Source organism: Capsicum annuum, chromosome 7 (assembly GCF_002878395.1).
Source record: "Capsicum annuum cultivar UCD-10X-F1 chromosome 7, UCD10Xv1.1, whole genome shotgun sequence".
Lineage (NCBI taxonomy): Eukaryota > Viridiplantae > Streptophyta > Magnoliopsida > Solanales > Solanaceae > Capsicum > Capsicum annuum.
In genome coordinates this window covers 361591-378448 of record NC_061117.1, presented here as the reverse complement: position 1 = coordinate 378448, position 16858 = coordinate 361591, and the positions used below count along the sequence as shown (strand labels likewise).

The following is a 16858-nucleotide window of genomic DNA, read 5'->3' as shown; positions in this document are numbered from 1 at the left end:
TGATGTTCAGTTAAACTATATCGAAGATAATATTAATTAAGAAAATCACACTTTAGTTATTGTTTTAATATTAGAGTCAAACTCAAATGTTTTAGTTAAGAATAAAATAAATATTTGTATGCTCGCATAGAGTGCATCGCCCAACAATCTTTGGTCTTATGCTTTTATTAACGTGTCTTATCATAGTAAACACACGTCAACATATAGCTAGTGAAACGTGTAGTAACAGTCTCAATAAATAATGCGATTCAATTAATCAAAAATAGAACTCCAAATTTCACCATCTTGATAAGAAAAAAAAAAAAAGTTTAGGCAATGACACTAGTAGATTTACAACTCTCAAATTCATTAATCTTTTGCATTCTAATTCCTTTTCTCTTCTTCAAATTCAAGAAAACAAGAAATAATAATGCCCTTTTGTCAAGTGGTAAAATACCAAAATCATATCCTATTATTGGTTCCTATTTTTCCATTTTGGTAAATCAGGAGCAACGAGTTCAATGGATATCTGATATTATCCTTAGCACCCCTAAACTTACTTTCACTCTCATTCGACCCCTCAATTTGCATTCTATTTTCACTGCCAATCCATCTAACGTCCAACATATACTCAAAACAAACTTCTCTCTTTACCAAAAGAAATCAAATAGTGTTCTGGCAGATTTTCTCAGGAATGGCATTTTTAACGCCAATGGTGATATATGGAAGTACCAAAGGAAAGTTGCTAGCCACGAATTCAACACGAGGTCCTTGAGAAAATTCGTTGAAACTGTCGTTGATACTGAACTCTCCGAACGTTTGATTCCAATTCTTGCCAATGCTGCTGCTGAGGAAAATGTTCTTGATCTGCAAGACATTTTACAAAGGTTTGCGTTTGACAACATTTGTAAAATTGCTTTTGGTTATGATCCTGGCTACTTGTTACCGAACCTGCCCGAAGCAGAATTCGCAGTTGCATTTGAAGATTGTGTTCGCCTAAGTAGCGAAAGATTCGCGCTTCCCTGCCCAATTATCTGGAAAATGAAACGCGCTCTTAATATTGGATCGGAAAAGAAATTGCAGATAGCAGTTCAACAAGTACGTGAATTCGCGAAAAGAATAGTGAGAGAGAAACAGAGGGAGCTGAACGACAAGTCATCGCTCCATTCAGCTGATTTGTTATCAAGATTCTTGAGTACAGGGAATTCTGATGAAGATTTCGTTACTGATATCGTGATAAGTTTTATATTGGCAGGACGTGACACGACTTCAGCTGCATTAACGTGGTTTTTTTGGCTGATTTCAAAGAATCCAGAGGTGGAATTCGAAATCTTGAAAGAAATTGGAGAAAACGCAAATGATTCAGTGGTCTTATACGATGAAGTGAAGAGCATGATGTACACTCATGCTTCGCTATGTGAAAGCATTAGATTTTACCCACCCGTACCAATGGATTCAAAAGTGGCAGCGAAGGATGATGTATTGCCGGATGGCACTTTTGTGAGAAAGGGTACGCGGGTGACTTATCATCCTTACGCGATGGGAAGATCGGAGGAAATATGGGGAAAAGATTGGGCTGAATTTAAGCCAGAGAGATGGTTGAATAAGGACCAAGTGACAGGGAATTGGACGTTTGTGAACAAAGATGCATACTCATATCCTGTGTTTCAAGCAGGGCCAAGAATCTGTTTAGGGAAAGAAATGGCGTTTTTGCAAATGAAGAGGGTGGTGGCTGGTGTTCTGCAGCGGTACAAGGTGGTTCCGGTGGCAAAGAAAGGGGTAGAGCCGTTGTTCATATCGTATCTCACCGCTAAGATGAAAGGTGGTTTCCCTGTTACTGTTGAAGAAAGGATGTAGGAATACCACAACATTTAACCTCACATACTCTTATTTATAGAAGTAAGTATTAATTATAATTAACAACATATTAGTCTTCTTTTTTCTTTTTTTTTTTTTTTGCAATATGTGAAGTTGGATGTTGTTGTAAAGTTTTATTTATTAATATGAAGTTTGAATGATTTAATTTAATATGAAGTTGGATGCCCTAGCTCCGTTAATCACCATTGATGTAGCTACATTGATCCAAGATTGATCACTCGAGCATCCTACGTCAAAAATTATATTATGCATGTAAAAAATAATATTACGTATGTATGTCAAAGGTGTGTGTATACATACCTAAATTTTAAACACCCTTAACAAAAGGTAAAAGGTTAGTTTGTTGGTGCATCGTCCATGCACGCCCTCTTAGACATTTATTAGTATTTCAAAGCATCATTAAATAAAATTAATTTAATAAAATACACTTTTAATTAAAAATAATTTTAAGGAGTGTATGTACCAAGTCAGCAATCGCCAGGTAAAATGAACAAAGGATTATTTCCCACATGTTTTCTATAAAGACATGGATGACATCTCTTCTTGATGACTAACTTACTTCATCCCAAAGATATCAAAGATGGAGACATTTAATTTTCCAGTTTCTTAACTAAAGATTTTGAATTTGTTCATAATGATCAAATTATATCTGATTTTGTTTCCACCTTCTCAGTTATTCTCGATATAATTTTTAAATATTGAATTTTTCGTTATTTGAATCATCTGTTCCCGTTATTTATAATTATTTATCATTTAATGAATAACTGATAAAAAATCCATTATATAATTGTACTCAATTTTGATCCCCGAAAAAAAAAAAAAAAAACTTCTTCAAGTATATGGACTATCTAGAAAAATATGAAGTAATGGGTGACGTTACGTACTTTGGATTATTTCTTTTCGAAAGAGAAATGTAGGGATTTTATATTTGGAACATAATCAATTTTGATGGTCGGGTTCACACGTGGGAACTTTCATTTTGTATTTTATATCATAAGAGTAACTATAGTTGGACTATATGTCTTTTTTCTAGTGGATTGGTCAACAATATCCATATTTGGTGGTGTGAACAAATTAGAGAACTGAAGGAAACAACAACATAACTTTGCTAGCTAATTTACGTAGCCAGAATCAGAATTTGAATTTTATTAATTTAAGTTCATTTTGATTTTATGGTTAATGGTTAGCAAACCTATTTTTCAAAATTTATTAATTTAAACGAATCAACAATTAAAGTACTAGACGCCACATACGTTAATGAGTTTCAGCTTTCAATAGATTATTATTTTTTAAACTATTGAAGAGTATGCAAGGAAAAAATGTCTTTACAAGGTTGCATCATGTTCTTATATAATATGTTTGGAAATTATTTTAAAGAAAAGTAGACGTAATTTTGAAGTAGACATAAAACATTTGGATAACAAAACAAGTTATTACAAATTAATTAATTAATATTGTTTGGTTAATTAAGCTCCAATTGTATGGAGTTTAAGGAAATTTTGAATTTGGAAGGGGTCAAACATAGAGAAAAAAATTCACATTTCTTGACGTGCATGTCAGCGAAAGTCACACTTAGCTGAAACATTATTGACAATTATTTTAAAAGAAGACATTATGATTAATTAATTCCTTTCTTTTCATATAAATAAAGTGAATTACTAACCTGAGTTGTGATATAGTAGTGGAATTATTTTACTTTTAATCAGAGGTCTCGACTTTAAATTATAGGTATCGAGATAATTCTGATGAGAACGCTATCCCTAAATAAATTCAGTTTGTAATCTGAATTAATTAAAATTTCAATGTGAATATCAAAAATCGTATGAACCTAAAAATAAACAAATAAAGTGAATTAGCTGCCTACGGCCTACGTTACATCATTCCATATTTGAAATTTATACCAAGTCAATATAATAATTAATCCATCACATTATTGGCTATGGCTATGACTTTTTTCCTTCTGTATTAAAGCGTCTATAATGACATAAGATGCGTGTAGCAATTTCACTAATATTATAATGATAATGACATTCCAAAATGTTGTATAAATAATCATTCATCATTCTCAACTTCAATTCATTATCAATTCTAACTCTTCTTTCCATTAATCAGAAAAGAAAAAACCAAACTCCAAAATGGCACTAATAGACTTGCAACTCTCAAATTCACTACTCTTTTGCCTTGTTCCGTTTCTCTTCTTTCTCTTGATCAAATTCAAGAAAACAAGAAATAATAATAGTAAAATACCAAAATCATATCCTATTATTGGTTCCTATTTTTCCATTTTGGCAAATCAAGAACAACGAGTTCAATGGCTATCCGATATTATCCTTAGCACCCCTAAACTTACTTTCACTCTCATTCGACCCCTCAATTTCCAAACTATTTTCACTGCCAATCCTTGTAATGTCCAACACATGCTCAAAACAAACTTCCCTGTTTACCAAAAAGGCGAATTTTCAAATAGTACTCTATCAGATTTGCTTAGTAATGGCATTTTTAACGTCGACGGTGATATATGGAAGTACCAAAGACAAGTTGCTAGCCACGAATTCAACACGAGGTCGTTGAGGAAATTCGTTGAAACCGTCGTTGATACTGAACTCTCCGAACGGTTGATTCCAATTCTCGCCAATGCTGCTGCTGCTGCTGAGAAAAAAGTGCTTGATTTACAAGATATTTTACAAAGGTTTGCGTTTGACAACATTTGTAAAATTGCTTTTGGTTATGATCCCGGATACTTGTTGCCTAACCTACCTGAGGCAGAATTCGCAGTTGCATTTGAAGACTCCGTTCGCCTAAGCAGCAAAAGATTAAATCTTCCCTATCCACTTATTTGGAAAATGAAACGCGCCCTTAATATTGGATCAGAAAAGAAATTGAGGATTGCGGTTCAACAAGTACGTGAATTCGCGAAAAAAATAGTGAGAGGGAAACAGAGGGAGCTGAACGAGAAGTCATCGCTCGATTCAGCTGATTTGTTATCTAGATTCTTGAGTACAGGGCACTCTGATGAAGATTTCGTCACTGATATCGTGATAAGTTTTATATTGGCGGGACGTGACACGACTTCAGCTGCGCTGACATGGTTTTTCTGGCTGATATCGAAGAATCCAGAAGTGGAGTCCGAAATCTTGAAAGAGATTGGAGAAAAAACAGACGATTCAGTAGTCTTATACGATGAAGTGAAGAACATGATGTATACTCATGCCTCGCTTTGCGAAAGCATGAGATTTTACCCACCAGTACCAATGGATGGAAAAGAAGCAGTGAAGGATGATGTCTTGCCAGATGGTACGTTAGTGAAAAAGGGTACGAGGGTGACTTATCATCCTTACGCAATGGGAAGATCGGAGGAAATATGGGGGAAAGATTGGGCTGAATATAAGCCAGAGAGATGGTTGAATAAAGACCAAGTGACAGGGAATTGGATGTTTGTGAGCAAAGATGCATACTCATATCCCGTGTTTCAAGCAGGGCCGAGAATCTGTTTAGGGAAAGAAATGGCGTTTTTGCAAATGAAGAGGGTTGTGGCTGGTGTTCTGCAGCGGTTTAAGGTGGTTCCGGCAGCGGAGAAAGGGGCGGAGCCGATGTTCATATCATATCTCACGGCGAAGATGAAAGGAGGTTTCCCTGTTACTATTGAAGAAAGGAAATCATAACAAGTCCTTATAGCCAAAAAGTGATCAAAAGCAGTTTTTACAGTATGCTTTTTTTAATTGTTTTGCTTTTTTTCAACTATGCCAGTACTATTGATTGTAAAATTAGTATGTGTACTAGTTTCAATTCTATTTTGTTAATCATCATTCATGTGATATAAAGTTATATATAACTGATTTTTGTCTGTTTGGACGGGATTGGATTGAAAAAGAAAAAATTAAATTCAGAATGTCATATTGTACAAACTATATATGTTAATGATTGGCACGAGTCGATAAGGTATTAATCCATTAGATTAAAATTAAACACCAAACCTAACTTTCAAACAATTAATAGCCAAAGGTGTATGTCTAAGTGTTCAATTATATAAAGTAATTAAAGAAATTGAGTTAGCTAATCCATCCTTCATTTAATGTCTCTATTGGGCTTTTGGGTCGAGCTTAGTATCTTTTCCATTTGACAAAAGAAGTGGGCTTTATGATAATAACCTTCTGATTTTTGATGTGTATGGGAACCTTTCATATGCAAGAGATAATGTTTGATGACCTCTTAAATTTGCATGAATTGGCCCAATATTTCTCTTTTTCAAATGATCACTATACACACATTAGCTTTGGATATAAATGACACTAAAAGAACAAGAAAATGAGCCATGTTGTATGTATATTGATTGTGTCTTTTTCATCCTTCAATACATCTCATCTCATCATTTTCGGTGTTATTTTTCACCCCACCCCGAAATCTTCAACCCCATCACCGTCCCCGCATATTATTCACTACAAAAAGAAAATGATAAATTTCGGAGGTTAATACTGCAATTAATTTGCTGAAAGAAAATAGCGGAGGCTTATAACCTCCGCGTATTGCAGTTTCAGTTTCTGCAATTTACTCCTTTTTGTAGTGTTTGTCTATATACTAATGTGTTTTTCAGATAATATTTTTTGCTTACGTACCGATCGAACACAAGAAAATAAGTAAAACAAATACTTATTTTCTGTAAAAAAAAAAAAACATTTTTCTTCGTACCCAACACACCCTATATGTTATATTTTTTGTTGTTACTATATATACATATACACACTTAACCACTCCAATTTGCATACATAGCCACATTTGCACTGCGCAAATATATGCACACAAATTGGTCATGTCCCCAAAATCGTTTCTTATACGTCACATCCTAAAACAAGAAACATTAATAAATAAGAGTATGATTAATTAAATAAATTTATATATAATTGCAGCTTATATAATTTTGATCAATTGCAGCAATTGTCTCCCCTAATATATAAAATGAAATTTTGCATGTGCATGAACGTGTGCTGTGGCGACTAATTAGGAAGTCGATCGAGCAATTCGTTTATATTAACATAATATAAACACATTATATTGTATTATATATATATATTTCAAGGTAAACCCCAGATCTAAACACATCACAAACAAGATTCCAAATATATTTATAAGTGATTTTATCCTGTGGATTTACATATGATCTCAGACATAGCTTACAGCTGAATTATAGGATGGTGTCTCCTTTACATTTTACGAAGTTTCCTAATATAATTCATAACTTGGAGTTTATGTATACCAACTAGAATTAAACCTGGAAATTATTACAATATTACTATATGAAGCTTCAACATATCACACATGTGGACATGGTTCGGTTTATGTAACGTTGGTTTAGTTTCTATTCATAACATCATGCTATCACTCTTAAAGTAACTACAAATAAATCTTTATTTAAAAACAAAATGGTGGGGGGAATTAGGATTACAAGGTAGGAAATGAAACTCTTCACCAATAAGGTTAAAATTTATTTATAAATTTATTTATGATCATAATAGAGTATTTGATTCTTTCAAGATATTTCTTCTTCCATGCTTGTTAGTATTGATAAAAATGTTTGACCTTATTAAGATTTTTTAGATAACGTTTTTCTTTTATATACTTGTACTTACTTCTTTTTTGATGTTCTTTGACTATTAATAAAAATAAAAAGTCCACTCAAGAGTAATATGAGAGGTCCAATACCTCAAATAAAAGGAAAAAAAGTTCAATAGTCAAATAAACTAAATTCTCCAATTACAAATAAATGATTATAAGCAACAAACATTAAGCAAACAAACATCTATCACCTCTTAAAATTTACATTTTACATGGCTGAAAAGATAAAACATGGTCAAAACTGTATGATATTACAAATCAAATATTCCTCTTTTTTATTAAAAAAAAAAAAAAAAAGAAAAAAAAAATTACACCGCCATTTACCTAATGGGAATTGTACTTAGTCAACCATCTCATGAAGAGTGAAAACTCATTAAATAAGTTTCTCTCATCTACACATATACTACCATTTATACCTCTCTCCCAACTTCCAACAAAAAAATACATTGCCTTTCATCATTCTTTATCTTTCTCTCTTTGCTCTCACATTATTATTTTTGCTAATTAACAACAATGATTAATGGTAAAGACATATATGATGTTCTTGCAGCTATTATACCTTTATATGTTGCTATGATCTTAGCTTATGGTTCTGTTAGGTGGTGGAAAATCTTCACTCCTGATCAATGTTCAGGTATTAACCGATTCGTGGCGGTTTTCGCTGTTCCTCTTCTTGGTTTTCACTTCATTTCAACTAATGATCCTTATGCTATGAATTACCATTTCATTGCTGCTGATTCCCTCCAGAAAGTTGTTATCCTTTTCGCGCTTTTCATATGGCATGTTTTTACTAAAAGAGGGAGTTTAGAATGGATGATTACGCTTTTTTCGCTGTCAACTTTGCCAAACACTTTAGTCATGGGAATACCTTTGCTTAAAGCAATGTATGGTGATTTCTCAGGGAATCTCATGGTTCAAATTGTTGTAATGCAAAGTGTTATATGGTATACCCTTATGTTATTTATGTTTGAATATAGAGGTGCTAAGTTACTCATCGGGGAGCAATTCCCTGAAACTGCTGCTTCGATAACTTCATTTAGGGTTGAATCAGATGTGGTTTCACTAAACGGGCGTGAACCATTACAAGCTGATGCTGAAATTGGTGAAGATGGGAAACTTCATGTGGTTGTTAGGAGATCTTCTGCATCTTCAATTATATCATCTTATAATAAAGGAATATTGCAATCGAATAACATGACTCCAAGAGCTTCGAATCTAACTGGTGTTGAGATTTATTCAGTACAATCATCAAGAGAACCAACTCCAAGAGCGTCTAGTTTCAATCAGACTGATTTTTACGCCATGTTTGCTAGCAAAACAGCTAGTCCGAAGCATGGCTACACGAATAGCTTTGGCGGAGATGTGTTTTCTTTGCAATCATCTAAAGGGCCAACACCACGAACCTCGAATTTTGAAGAGGAGATGTCAAAGATTGGAAGCAATAAGAAGAACAGAGGAGGTATGCTAATTAAACTATATGACCGTCTCATTTCTCTATGATGATTCAAATTTTTATTGTTTTAATTTATATTACATCTCGACAGGCAGGAGTATGAGCGGGGAGCTATACAACAGCGGTAGTGGATTGGTACCGCCTTTGTATCCACCTCCAAATCCAATGTTTGCAGGACAAAGGAAAAAGGAAGTAGGAAGTGGAAGTGGAAGCGGAGCACCAACGCCAGTGCCAGTACCAGTACCAATGCATAATAATAACAATAACAGTAAAGAACTTCATATGTTTGTTTGGAGTTCAAGTGCATCTCCAACATCAGAAGGTAACAATAAACATGTAGTCAACAGAGGTGGTTCAACTGAATTTGGAGTTGTGAATGCATCAAAGGCTGTTCTTCAACAAGAGATAGCTGCAGCAAGAGGTAACTATACAAAAGATTACCATACTTAATCTGTCCTTTTCACCTTTTTGGCTTCTTGTAAGTACATTATTCTTGTTAGTACAATCACCATACAAACTGTTTTGTTTGCATACATTGATTAACAAACCTACCTTCTTTGGATCCAACTAATTCAGATTCACATCGAAAAGTCTCATTTTTCTCTATGAGATCACCTCTCAGTTGTTATTATTTTTTCTTGTTAGCGTGCGTACTTATGTTGGCGTATTGTTGAGTTAATTGACAGAGAATGCAGCAAATGGAGAAAAAGAAATAGAGATTGAGGATGGTTCGAATAAGTATGGAGGTTCGAAGAAAGTTGGTGGTGATGAAATGGAAGGAGTGAAGAAAAACAGGCAGATGCCTCCTGCTAGTGTTATGACAAGACTTATTCTTATTATGGTATGGAGGAAGTTGATAAGAAATCCAAACACCTATTCAAGCTTGATAGGACTCATTTGGTCCCTCGTCTCATTCAGGTCTTCGACTCTCTGAACTTTCCACCTTGTTGATGAGGGCTCGATTCCCTACTCGCCCTTCTCCACGCCCCTCAATAATAATAATTAAAGACTTGGAATTAATTCATGTCTCCATATAGTGAGTTGCATTTATTTTGTATTGCTGGAATGATGTTTGGCTACCTAAGTGTGTCTCTCTAGTTCAAAATTATATTACAACCTATGAAGTACTATTATTGATTTGGTTTACTATTAATAATATTGCAATAGGACCTTTTTTCTTTTGGATAAAAATTAGTTTACTACTTTTTTGTAGTTATTTTGCATGAAATATTTCTCAATTTTTCTTGTTTAATCAAATACTGGAATTTTGAAGTCACTTTTTTTTTAACATTGTAAGTTCAAAATTAATGTGTAGGTGGAATATACAAATGCCTTCCATTGTTAAAGGTTCAATCTCAATTCTATCAGATGCTGGTCTTGGAATGGCTATGTTCAGTCTAGGTACATATATATATCATTCTCTTTCACTCTATTACAAACAAAAAAAAGTTCCTCTAAATAATACCATATATTATACATTTAATTACTTACTTATACTAATAGCTTTGAATATATATAGGTCTATTCATGGCTTTACAACCAAAGATCATAGCATGTGGAAAATCAGTTGCCACATTTTCCATGGCAGTTAGATTCTTAACAGGACCTGCAGTTATTGCAGCTACTTCTATTGCTATTGGCCTTCGTGGTGTATTACTACATGTTGCCATCGTTCAGGTATATATTATACGAGTTTAACTTTTATATACTGACAGTTCAAAACTGACATTGTCATGATTTATTACGATTTGCAGGCTGCTCTTCCTCAGGGCATTGTTCCCTTTGTGTTTGCTAAAGAATACAACGTCCACCCTGATATCCTTAGCACCGCGTAAGTTTAAATTTAAATTTTGAATTCGTATGTCAAACGTCTATTCAAATTAATTTTTTTTTTATTTTTTTTTAATTTGTTGTTTGGCAGGGTTATATTTGGAATGTTAATTGCTTTGCCAATTACAATACTGTATTACGTACTTCTTGGGGTGTAGACATCATGGGAAAGAGAGACAGATAATAAGTTCAATGGATTCAACATACAATGGAAAGACAATAGGAAACTACTATGTGTTCCCTGCATGTGACTTCTTATATACACAAAAAAAAAAAAAAAAAAAAAACTGATCAATTAATTTATTTTGATTATATTCTTTCTCTTTAATTTTGTAGTTTTAATTTATAGTTAGGTAGGAAGAAGAACGTAAGTGGTCATCAATAGAAGTACTAGAAATATTATTGATGTTGTATTGTTACTTCATTTATGAATGAATATCAAAGTTATGCAGCTAGTTTAGATCTAAACGTTTGACATTATTGTTGTGTTCTTTCATTCCAACGGCGTGATAACTAATAAAGTTGCTGCCATGTGACCAAGAGGTTACAGATTCAAGTCTTGAAAACAATCGACCATTTACAGAAATGTAAGGTGAGACTTCATGCGTACAATAGATTCTTAGGACTGAACCATTCTCCGAATCCTGCATATAGCGGGAGCTTAGTGAATCAAGCTGTCCTTTAATTTGGTTATCATTATACACCGTCAATATAGAAAAATTTTATGCCATTATCATTCACCTTTTCAAGATCACTTGTTCTGTTTAAGCATAGCAATAGAAGTGAGTTGATGGTAAACGAATGATAAATAGAGTAATTTATTACTACTAGCTACTTCCTTAGTTCATCTTTAATGGTTCACTGTTAATATGACACATCCTTTAAAGAATAATAAACAGAACGACAATTTTACTATCTTATTATTACCCTTTAAATACGATGAATATAATGTCTTGAAAAACAACTATAGTTAATGATAAGTATAATTATGTGACAAAGTTTGAATTTTAAAAGTCAGATGAATTTTCTTTTAGTACCAAATATTTTTACACGACCATATATATATATATATATATATATATATATACACACTAAGTACTAAAGGGAAAACAAGGATAATATTACGATGAGAGTCTTTTTTTTAAAGTTAATGCTTTGGGAAAACGATGAAAATAGAAGTCAAACGAGGTGGATTTCATTTTCATTTTCATTTTCATTTTTTGCAGAAATTTATACAATTTATTATACTCCAATGATATTGGCTTTTCCTTTTTTTGACCATATAGTATAAGTTTGTTACAAATATTTCTACATGCACGTGAAAGCTTAATTGAATAATAAAGGATAATCATACTGGGAAGAAGAGATATTTAGCTTTGCATTCTTCCAAGATTTGCCTATTATTTATAAATTCCTTTTTCTTTTTTTTTTTTGGGTTCTGAGTTTGAAGCATATTATGATATTTTTAATTTGCTATGTCATGTGATACCTTTAGTAGGAAACTGGTAATTGAACACTTTTGAATCTAATTAAACTTTACTCAATATTTTTATAATATACTCTAAACATCAATTTTCTAATTACAAGTTGTTTTGTAGTTGCAAAATGGCGTTTTACTTAGGGCTGGACATATTTTGGTTTAAACCAAAAAAATCAAAAAATCAAATCGAAATTTTAATTTCGATTTGATTTTTCGGTTTTTCGGATCGGTTTCAGTCTTCAATTTTTGAAATTCGATTAAACGGTTTGGTTTTCGGTTTTTCTAAAAAATAATTCGAATAAACCGATTAACCGAAATTCTATAAATAATTAATAATATATATTTTATTATATATATATATATATATATATATGTAATATTTAATATATAATAAAAATCCTAATAACTAATAAGTAATAGCACGACACATACAACTAACAACATACATCAGTCCAACAGTCAAACAATCAATCGAACCATAGACCGTCGGCGAGATCGTCGTCTGTACAGCAATACCAGAGCCAATGACCAGACGACCATTGTGGGTTGCAGCCCGCAGTGTCGACTGTGGTCTTTCCGACTGTTTATGCAAACTTATGCATAATGAAGTTATATATTATGCTAAACTTATGGTTATATCATTTAGTTTCATCCATGTTGAGTTATTTATATCTGAAAATGAAAAATAGGTTTGAATTTTTTTTTTTTTTAAAATCATTAATTTTAAATTTTCAGCCATAACAAAGAGAGGTTCACTACTTTAATCTTCAAAATCGAAATAAAAATCCGAAATAACCGAACCGAATTTGTAGAAATTGAACCGAATTTATTTTGGTTTGATTACGATTATCATTTTTGTCAATTTGAAAATCAAAAAACCAAGCCGATATTAAATTATCAAACCGAATGCCCATCCTTAGTTTTACTCCCCTTGAACTCAATTACATCCTTAAATATTACTCCATGCCTCAAAATAGTTGACACGTATAGATTTTATACATCTCTTAAAAAAAATGAGCAAAATAGACTAATATGACCCTATTATCTTTTTAATGTTGATTATATAAAACTTCTTCAATTAGTATAGGAGTAGTAAATTACTAGAATAGTGTTGAAAAAAAAGTTTAATTATTCCTTGATCTTTTAAATATGATAATTATTTTAAGTTAATTTTTTTTTGAACAAATTAAATGTGTCAATTATTTTAAGACCATGGGAGTATTAACCTTGTGTTATCTAAAGTGATCACTGAAATTTGTATATTCATGGCACAAAGTTCATTGCAATGTAATACTCCCTTCGTCCCATTTTACTCGTCTCAAATTGGAATGACATAGCTATTAAGAAAAATAATAAATAACATGTCTAGTTTATTATAGTACCCCTATTAAATGATATTTACATTTTAATTTAAAGAAAAAGTAATTAATGCAAAGGGTAAAATATAAAAAAAAAATTATTTTGTCTTGACAAATAAAAAAGGACAAGTAAAATGGAACACCAGATTAGAAAATTTGGGACGGAGGGAGTATCACATAATATTTGTTCAATTTCTACCCATTTTATCATTAACATTAAATATGTTTCATTATCTAATGCATTTCTCAAAACATTAAATTTATTATATTCAAAAAATAATATATATATATATATATATATATATATTATATTTTATTCGTTTTTTGATTTCTCAAGGTATCCCTACAGCCGGTAGTCGTGAGACTAATTCTCCGTTCCTACGATCAGCGCACTAAACGGTAGGAAACTGGCCACAGAGTTTTTTCAATTCACCAGAGGTGGGGATCGAACCCCCAACCTCTTTCTTAAGGGATGAGGTGCTGAACCACCACACCAACTTTTGTAGTTAATATATTAAAGTTATTACTATCATTTACTGTTTTTTAATCTATGTGACAATAGAAAAATGAACAAGTAAAGACGGACGAAATAATTTTTTTTTCTTAAAATCTTGTGATTTAATTAAACTAAAGATATGTATAAGATAACAAAATAATCTTTAACTTTGTGGTATTAAACTCTAATTAGTCAATGACTTAATTTATTCTTATGGATTATAATAAGTTGAAAGAAGAAGGCGTTTTGTTGAATCAAATTATTTTATTATGAATTTGTGTACAAGCATGTGATAATGTTTCTCCAAGTCTACCAATATGGGTTGTGGTGCAACGGATGGAGTTGCTCCACCCTTAATCAGAGATCGAGGTTTTGACCCTGGGCATGGAGAAAACTCTGTTGGGAGTGCTAACCCCCGAATGGAGCCCTACCGAACGCGAATTCAGATTAATCAAACTCCAATGCGGGTATCAGACATCGAATGGAAAATAAAAAAAAAAATTTCTCCAAGTCTCAACATGTACTAATTAATTTGGAGCCGTTACAAAGAAAAAGGATGCATTGTCCCTTTGTTTAACTTCGATATCCAACTCTATTTTAAAATTTAAAATGTGATAACTAATATGAGACGAAAAAGTCATTATTTTTTATAGCGAATTATTATTTTTACTTTATTTAGGTTATTATTTCTTTCGTTCATAAATATTTGTCCACTTTTGACTTGACACGTATCTTAAGAAACAATAAGTTGGAACTAATTTTACTATATCACCTTTTGAATATAATAAATTTTTTGTTTTGAAAAATACAATGAATAACGTATTATATTTAATATCAAGGGTAAAAGTAGATAAATTATCTATTGATTTCGGTGCATTACCTACAAAGGTGTAATGTACGTAGCAGCCTTACCTTGCACAGGGTCCGAGGAAGGGCTCCACTACAAGGATGTAATGTAGGGAGCCTTACCTTACATTTCTGTCAGAGGTTGTTTTCAAGACTTGAACTCGTGACCACCTGATCACATGGCAACAACTTTATTAGTTACTCCAAGACGATTTATTATTAGACATCAAATATAGAAAAATAGACGAGTTGCGATGAATGAAGGGGGTATATACCATGCTTAATTATTATGAAAAAAATAGATCTTTGTAATGTGGCCTTTTGTTTGTTTCTTGGATTCACACTTGGTCAAACAAAGTTGCTACCAAGCACTTGCAAGATCATTTGTTGGCTTTGTCAAATTTGGTTGGCTAGTCCAATATTGCATGCAATTTGTTTCTTGTCAAATTTGGTTGGCTAGTCCAACATTGTATGCAAGTTGTTTTCTTGTCAAATTTGATTGGCAAAGTAGTGTGTTGATGTCATTAATGACATCAACGTAGGTTTGTTTTGTGCCTATAAATAGAGGCATTTCCACCCTCTTTGGAATATACCATTTAGAGAAGAACACCAACATTTGAAGAAGATTTAGTTGTGTTTGTTTTCTTCTTTGTAGAGAGTTTTTGTAAGAGAATTGTGTTGAAAAATATTTTGAGTGAACCTCTTCTTTGGAGTGATTTTTGTGAGGTTATTCTTTTGGGCATTTGGGCTATTAGAGTATTTAATTACTCTAATTTTGTACTCTTTTTTGTATCTTTGTACTCTTTTTTGTTCCGTTGGTGTTTAATGAAGTTGTTTCTCTTTTAGTTGTGGACGTAGGTCAAGTTGATCGAACCACGTTAAATTTGTGCCTCCTTTATTTTCTCAACTTATCGTTATTATCGATTTGTTATCATCTTCAAACGATTACTTTATTTAATTCCGCACTATCCAAGATTCTCGATCTTAACAATCTTTTATATAGTTTGGCACATTAATCAATCACTTTTGAGGGTATAAAAGTTTGAAAACTCAATATGAAACTAGTGTGGAAAATGAAGGATGAAATAGTCGTTCCATTTGACTCTATATTTTGGGTTTTCCAAAAGATTTTAGTGAGTGGATTCTGTTTAAGACAAATCCAATAAATACTCTCATTATTGTTGGGTTCGAAATCGAGAGAGCGTCATGCGGAAACTATTAATTGCAAACTATGAGACGATAAATAAGATGAAATGAAAAATAATACTAAAAACATAATTTTATTATATGATTTGACCAATTGGCCTACATATAAAACTTAATATTAAAAATTCTAAAACTTATTAGGAGAAATCTCCCCCTAAACAAAGGCTCTTTGACGACTACATTGTGGATGCTGATGTGTTGTGGTATGAGAAGAGAGTCTTCTATTTATAGATGTCCAAAATCTTTCATCCAAGAAAAAAGTTAGCTAAATATGAAAAAAAAATTTATATTTTTCTTTAAGAAAAAATAAAAGTATTTATGGTTACTTTTATTTTCTTTACAAGAAAAAGTAAAATTTAAATTTGGTAAGAAAATCGGGGAAAAAATCCTGGAGTAGGAAATTGTATTATTGACACATTATTAGTATTCTTCAACCCTCACGTGGACAGCAAAAGAAGGCGGACTACATCAAGATTTGACATCTTTGCTGCTTACTAAATAAATAATCTCTCCGTTTAAAAAATAATGATCTATTTTTCTTTTTAATTCGTTTAAACAAGAATGATCCCTTTCTTTTTTTTTATAATACTTTAATTTTAACTTTTCACATGACATGTTTAGGACCACAAGATTAAAGAATATTTTGGTATATTTGACGATACAACTTTAATTTAAGGTCACAAGATTCAAAAATTTTCTTTATTTTCTTAAATTTTGTGTCA

At 32.1% G+C, this 16858-nt stretch overlaps 3 protein-coding genes across 3 annotated transcripts; all 3 read left to right on the top strand.

Annotated features, from left to right (window-relative positions):
- The first annotated feature begins 229 nt into the window (after positions 1-229).
- LOC107877484 (cytochrome P450 94A1) lies at positions 230-2036 on the top strand. The gene has a single exon (XM_016724129.2). The coding sequence runs from the start codon at positions 316-318 to the stop codon at positions 1834-1836; it is 1521 nt and encodes a 506-aa protein (XP_016579615.2). The 5' UTR covers positions 230-315; the 3' UTR covers positions 1837-2036.
- Positions 2037-3908: 1872 nt separating this feature from the next.
- On the top strand, positions 3909-5709 carry LOC107877485 (cytochrome P450 94A1-like). Its single transcript, XM_047415042.1, has one exon. It carries the CDS (start codon positions 3993-3995, stop codon positions 5517-5519), a length of 1527 nt encoding a protein of 508 aa, XP_047270998.1. The 5' UTR covers positions 3909-3992; the 3' UTR covers positions 5520-5709.
- A 2140-nt stretch (positions 5710-7849) lies between these two features.
- LOC107876987 (auxin efflux carrier component 2) lies at positions 7850-11205 on the top strand. Its single transcript, XM_016723785.2, has 7 exons — positions 7850-8926; positions 9012-9341; positions 9607-9838; positions 10236-10321; positions 10440-10597; positions 10675-10751; positions 10842-11205. Exons 1-7 carry the CDS (start codon positions 7981-7983, stop codon positions 10906-10908), a joined length of 1896 nt encoding a protein of 631 aa, XP_016579271.1. The 5' UTR covers positions 7850-7980; the 3' UTR covers positions 10909-11205.
- The last annotated feature ends 5653 nt before the right edge of the window (positions 11206-16858 follow it).

Bases quoted from the DNA above. Each gene is read 5' to 3' on its own strand.
- LOC107877484 (XM_016724129.2), top strand. From the start codon at position 316: ATGACACTAGTAGATTTACAACTCTCAAATTCATTAATCTTTTGCATT.
- LOC107877485 (XM_047415042.1), top strand. From the start codon at position 3,993: ATGGCACTAATAGACTTGCAACTCTCAAATTCACTACTCTTTTGCCTT.
- LOC107876987 (XM_016723785.2), top strand. From the start codon at position 7,981: ATGATTAATGGTAAAGACATATATGATGTTCTTGCAGCTATTATACCT. The intron at 8,927-9,011 runs GTATGCTAATTA...ACATCTCGACAG, and splicing joins CAATAAGAAGAACAGAGGAG to GCAGGAGTATGAGCGGGGAG. The intron at 9,342-9,606 runs GTAACTATACAA...GTTAATTGACAG, and splicing joins AGAGATAGCTGCAGCAAGAG to AGAATGCAGCAAATGGAGAA.